Source organism: Corvus brachyrhynchos, unplaced genomic scaffold, assembly GCF_000691975.1.
Source record: "Corvus brachyrhynchos isolate BGI_N302 unplaced genomic scaffold, ASM69197v1 scaffold305, whole genome shotgun sequence".
In the NCBI taxonomy this organism is placed as follows: domain Eukaryota; kingdom Metazoa; phylum Chordata; class Aves; order Passeriformes; family Corvidae; genus Corvus; species Corvus brachyrhynchos.
Window position 1 is genome coordinate 593484 of NW_008239284.1, and position 5712 is coordinate 599195.

Genomic DNA, 5712 nt, shown 5'->3' on the forward strand with positions numbered 1-5712 from the left:
CAGCAGGAAGTGATGCCAGCTGGTTGTTATGCAGGTCTAGAACCTGGAAAAGCAAACAAGGTTGGCAACAAGAGTCATGAATTACCTCACAGTGAAAATTACTTTGCTTCCAATGGGGCTTTGAAGAGCAGCTCAAGCTTTTCAGGGGACGTGGGTACTTAATTCTTGGAGGTCTTTTGGAAATGCAAGCATCAGTAACAAACAAAATAGGCTGTTAAGAATCACAGTTACCTTCACAGTTATGAGACTCAGGAGGCTGCAGGACTTTGGAACTAAAGATGTCAGATTATTTGTATGAATAATCAGCACCTGGGGGGGAAAAATCTCATTGACACATGAACACAAGAGACACCAGAACAAGCACTTCTGTTGAGGTTGAACTGGGGAGGCTGTATAAGAGCTCAATATCTTATTCAGCATCATATAAAATATTAAAGTAGGAAATGGATTGTCAGAGAGGTCAGACATTTTACATGAGATCTAAACCAGAGCCCAGTTCCTCACATGAGAAATGCCCTTAGATAGGCTAAGACAGGAACAACCACCTCATCTTTCCTGGCAAAAGTTAACTTTAAAGAACACAGACAGGATTCATCTGACTCAAACTGCTCTCTGTGTAGCATCACACATAAAACAACCACACACAGTCATTTCAAACACAACAATAATACTCAAGCATAATAACAGAATTATTTAATAATTTCTGATTGCAACATTACCTTTTTTTGCAAGACCTTGCAAGTTGCAAAGGCCCCATAAGGAACCTAAAAGCAATTAAAAAATAGTCATGTCAGACTTCTCTTATAAGCAGTTCTACACTGTACTGTAAATTTATATATAAATATAAAAATTTATATATAAATTTATAAATATATAAATTTACTGTGAATTTATAAATATATAAATTTACTGTTACTGCCTGTAAAGTGTGAACAACTTGACTGAAAATAAAAGTGATGTTAAAATTACTGCCCCCTGATTTTGGCCCAGTATTTCCCAGGGAGCTTCCATTTAAACAGCTTCCAGTGGCTCTCCATGACACAACAGTGCCACAGAACAGGCTGAGGCTTAGGCAGGAGTTCAAGCCTTGTGTGATTTAATATTCATTGTGCAGATGAGTTCAGGCAAAGGTTCAGTTTAGTCATCACAGAAATACATTCTGTGGTTTGGCAACCTCACAACCACGCTGCAGTGTGCTGAGAGAGAAAGGTGAGCACCAGGCAGCACAGAGTGCCCCTGATGTGCCAGGAGAGGGGCAGGCACAAAAAAGGAGACGCCAGTTCAGCCCCTGCCAGGCACAGCTGGGCACTGTGACCTTCCCAGCAGCAGCCAAATTCCTGTCCACAGTTAATTTTAAAACCAAACTGATGTCTCACTTCATTTATTGAAACAACAGTGGCTAAAATCAAACAGCAAGACAGAGTTTTATGGATGGTCCCAAATCTTCCCCACAAGAGCCTGCTTGGCAAGGGCATCCTGTATTCAGGATCGACATTGCAGAAGCATGAGACAAGAAATAAAAATTGAAAGTGAAATAGAAATGGGTTTCTGCCTGAGGCTGGCCTGGCTGGCAGCAGGAAAAGCTGTGTCTGAGTGCCTGGCACTCTGTCACTGCCTGCCCACACACCAGCAGACGGATTGTTTCTCATTTAGTTGGCTGCCATAAAAGAAGCCAAGCTGGGAGTGAGATTTCCTTCCTTAATCAGCAGCTTGGAAGCAGGATTGAGATTTTCATTTACACAGAAAAATAACCACGGGTGGCAGACTGTGTAGTTCTAAGATTAGAAATACTCAGCCTTTGGCAAACCAATTCCCTCAGGACCAGCAAAATTAAGCCATGAGGTCCCAAACTAGGGTCAAACAGGGTACTGGTGGAGGGTATGAGACCACCCTGCCCTCCTCAGCTTGTCAAACTAAAAGATTCCCAGGACAGAAATGGTGTTGAAGCACCAGGCAGGACAGGCAAACTCCCACCAAAAAAATAGAGCAGAAGTCCCCAGCTAAAAGCCAGAGCTCAGGAGACAGAAGAAGAGGTGGACCAGCAACAATTTCTGCTTTAAGGCTCACAGGCACAAGACTAAATATGCCAGTTGGCACCAAGAAGCAGACAGAGAATCAGAGCAGTGAGTGAAGACTGGAGTTGTAGAGGACATACCTCGGAGAGCTCACATTTGGATATGTCAAGGGTGTCATCAGCACCAGCTTCTTTTGCCTGGGAAGATACACATCCAGACAATCAGACCATGCAAAAATACAGCACCTCTTGCTGCATCTTGCCCAGAGAGGTCGTAGACTCCCCATCCCTGGAAGCTGACGGGGCTTGGAGCAGCCTGGGACAGTGGAAGGTGTCCCTGCCCATGGCAGGGGTGGCACTGGATGGGCTTTAAGGCTGCACCCTCCTGTCAGGGAGTTGTGCAGAGCCAGAAGTTCCACTCTGAGCCTCCTTTTCCAGGCTGAGCCCCCCCTGCTCCCTCAGCCTCTCCTCATCCCTTCCCCGGGAGATTCCCTGTGCCAGCACTGCTCCAGAGCTCCCACAGTAGAGAAGGTGAAGCGACCCAAAAGCAGATTTCTGCCAGAAGCCAACTGTAAACCTGTGGCTGCTTTGGACAGACAGGACAGAAATGACCCTGGCAGTGCTTACCAGGCACATCTGGTACTCAAGGCGCTTCCGGGCATCATCGCTGGGTTTCTTCTTCCTGGAGAAGAGAGGCATCTTCAGTCCTGACTCTGGCTCTGTCCAGGGGCACGGATGGTCAGTGCAGAGAAAGGCTCAGGGATCCTGGGGTCTGTGTTTGCTGGGGAGCCTGGGCTGCAGAACTGGGACCTAGTAAGTGGCAGGGGAGAAGATTAAATGAAAATAATTGTGTCAGCAATTGTCTTTGTTTAGCTGCATCACACAGGCAGGTTCCAGCAGAGGGAAGCACAAACATGAGCCACTCAAGCCCTGCTGTGGTTGTCTGGGTCAGCCCTGGAATAGGCACAGAGAAAGGTTCCTGAGGGATCAGGGAAATGCAGGGTCCACTCCAGGAATTAGAAAGCTGTATCAAGAGATCAAGCACCAGGGATAAAACCCAAACTATTTAAACTCACAGTCAATTCTGGCACAACAATAAAGAACTGAGAGCAAGGATTCCAGTTGGTTCAAGTGTAAAGGGAAGAGAAGTTGAACCTGAGGGAGGAAAGAGAGGGTGCAGGAAGATGCCTGGTGGAATCAGGAGTGCAGGTGGGTGGAAGGGTACAGACACCAGGCAGCTCTGGGACAGGGCTCTGACCCAGCAGGGGAGAAAAAGAGAGCTGCTGGCAGGTTTTGAGGGAAGGCAGAAAGCTGTGACTGGACAAGGAACGGGGAGAGCAGCTGGTACCAGTGAGGATGCTGGAAAAGAGATGGGGCAAGTGGAGCAGTGAAATCAAGGAGAAAAAGGGGTTTATCTGTGGCTGCATAAGAGCAGGGGGCACAAATGGGCAATGCAGAAAGAGCCTGAGCTGGGGTTGCAGGTGAACAGGAGCTCCCAGAGGGACCTGACACAGGGATCTGGCTTGGAGATAAGACTGGGAGAAGATGAGAGAAGGGCAGGAGGGCAACAGTGAGCCCTGAACAGGGAATAACATCTTAAACACTTGCAGCGACTTTTTTAAACACTGTTTTCCTAAGCAATTTAAAAATCAGCACAAGAGAGCCTCTACTTCACCAGTGGAGCAGTAACTGGCACAGCTACAGACCACAGTTAACTCAGGGCTCAGAGGAGCTCAGGTGTTGGACACAAAATGCTGGTTCTCTGCCAGCTCTGTGTCTGCAAAGTGGCTTCAAACTCTCCTGAAAAGCAGGTACCCACAGGATCCAGCCAGGGATGTTCCCTGAGCAGGGAGAGCTCTGCCAAAAACGCCGTAAAATCTTTATGGAGATAAATCCTCACTGTAAAAGTAAAATAATTCAGTCTAATTCCTCCAAGTCTCATTCATCCCTCTTCCTTTCACTCCAGGAACAAGGAGGCAGAGACATCCTGAGTCACTGTCCTGCTCTCACACCACTCACTGCAACAAGCCATGGGCCACAGCAGGAGGTGGCTACAAACTCATCTCCAACCATTCCATGGCCTCTTTCCCGGGCATTCCCCTTTTTTTGGCAGTTCAGGTCATTGAAACGCTCCTCAGACCCAGCTCCCAGGAGGGGAGGTAAGAGCCAGAACTCAAAGGATTGAGCAAGAAGGGAAGGAGTCTGTCAGGAGCTACAGCAGGGAAATGCAGGAGAGCAATCAAGGGCAAGACATCAGAGGCAGAAACAAAAGGAGATTTAAAGATGAAAAAGCTGAAGGACAAGGTGCTTGCAGCAAGGTATCCTTCAACTGATGGCCATGTTCACCTCTTTGCTGAGCACTTCTGCATCCCCTTGTCCCACCTCACCTTTCTCTATTCCAGCCAGATCTCATGGGCCGTGGGGACAGTGGGAAATCATCAGTTTTCACCCAAGAAAATGGATAAAGACATGAAGGCTGAAGGGCAGACAGTGAACAGGAAAAGAATCCTACCAGGGGTTGGAAGATGAAGGATCCATTTGCTAAATAGATTGAACAGCTTTCAAAAGTGGAAATTAGTGAAGACACATCAAACTCAGCAGCCAGGAATGAGAAAGGCCCTTGGCATGTGACCATTGCATGATGTAATTTTTATTTATTCAGTTACTGAAAGAACTGTCTGTAAGTGCTGGGGCCAGCCCCCACCCTGCAGGCAGTGAGCACCCATGGACACCAAACCCTGCACCCCCACTGCTCTCTGCAGGCACCAGCTCTGCCTGAGGAGCAGCCACACACTCGGGGTGGGGAAGGGCACAGGAATGTCCTCTGGGTGCTTCCCAGCCTGCAGCTGTTGGAGGGATGTCAGCAAAACAAACCCAACCCCCTCATTTTACAAACAAATGTAATTAAAATGCAGCAACACAGCTCTGGAAGAAGCCCCAGTTTTCAAAAAATTCTGGGCCGTAAATGCATCTGGGCACTGTAACAAGATAAGATGGGGGTGTGGAAAGAAGAGATGTTTTATTTAGTCTGGGAAAACACACTCGGGAGCACAGTGAGGGAGCAGCAGCCAGGGTCTGGATGTGGGTGGGCTCCTGAAGAGGCTGCCTGGCCCTGGGGGACAGAGGACACCCACAGGCTGCTCTGGCTCTCTGACAGGTTATCAGTAGGCAGCCCTGCAGGCACTGGAACAAGCCACAGAGGAGACAACAGCTGAACTGCAGCTCTGGAAGTCGCTGTCCTGCATCGTTTGCCCTTTGTGCTGGAGCTGCCGCCCCTGCCACAGCCTGAGCCTGCCCGGGGCCTCCCCTGGCCACACCAAATCTCCGCTCGTCTTCACCAGTCCAGCTCTGCCTCTCAGTCCTTCCCTTCCCTCATCATCACTATTCTCTTCTTCGTCTCTCTGGGGGTCCCCGCAGGGTCCCCCTCCCAGGGTCACACAGCTTCCAAGCTCCTCGTCTTCTTTACCCTTCCCTCATCCAGAACAGCGCCGTTCTGTGCACGGGGGCCCAGAAACTCGGAAGGATGAAGGACTGAGTCGACCCTGCCGGGATTTTGGCTCGCAGCGCTCGGGCACCGGCCCGACACCTGGGGAGAGCAGCGACAGTGAGCGAGGGCAGCGCCTGCTCCGCGGCGAACACGGCGCAGCTCCGGGCACCGCCTGCGCCCGAGCCTTTCCAAGGAGCACCCCCCAGACGCG

At 49.4% G+C, this 5712-nt stretch overlaps 1 protein-coding gene across 1 annotated transcript in view; it reads right to left on the reverse strand.

Moving 5' to 3' along the window:
- Positions 1 to 2792, reverse strand: part of LOC103619774 (E3 ubiquitin-protein ligase LRSAM1) — an 18216-nt gene extending 15424 nt beyond the window's left edge. The window contains 5 exon segments of the mRNA XM_017740336.1: positions 1 to 43; positions 232 to 309; positions 720 to 764; positions 2156 to 2212; positions 2642 to 2792. The exon segment at positions 1 to 43 is cut by the window's left edge and continues 41 nt beyond it. Of these exon segments, the coding sequence (XP_017595825.1) occupies positions 1 to 43; positions 232 to 309; positions 720 to 764; positions 2156 to 2212; positions 2642 to 2713 (295 nt within the window). The 5' untranslated portion in view covers positions 2714 to 2792.
- Positions 2793 to 5712: the final 2920 nt, after the last annotated feature.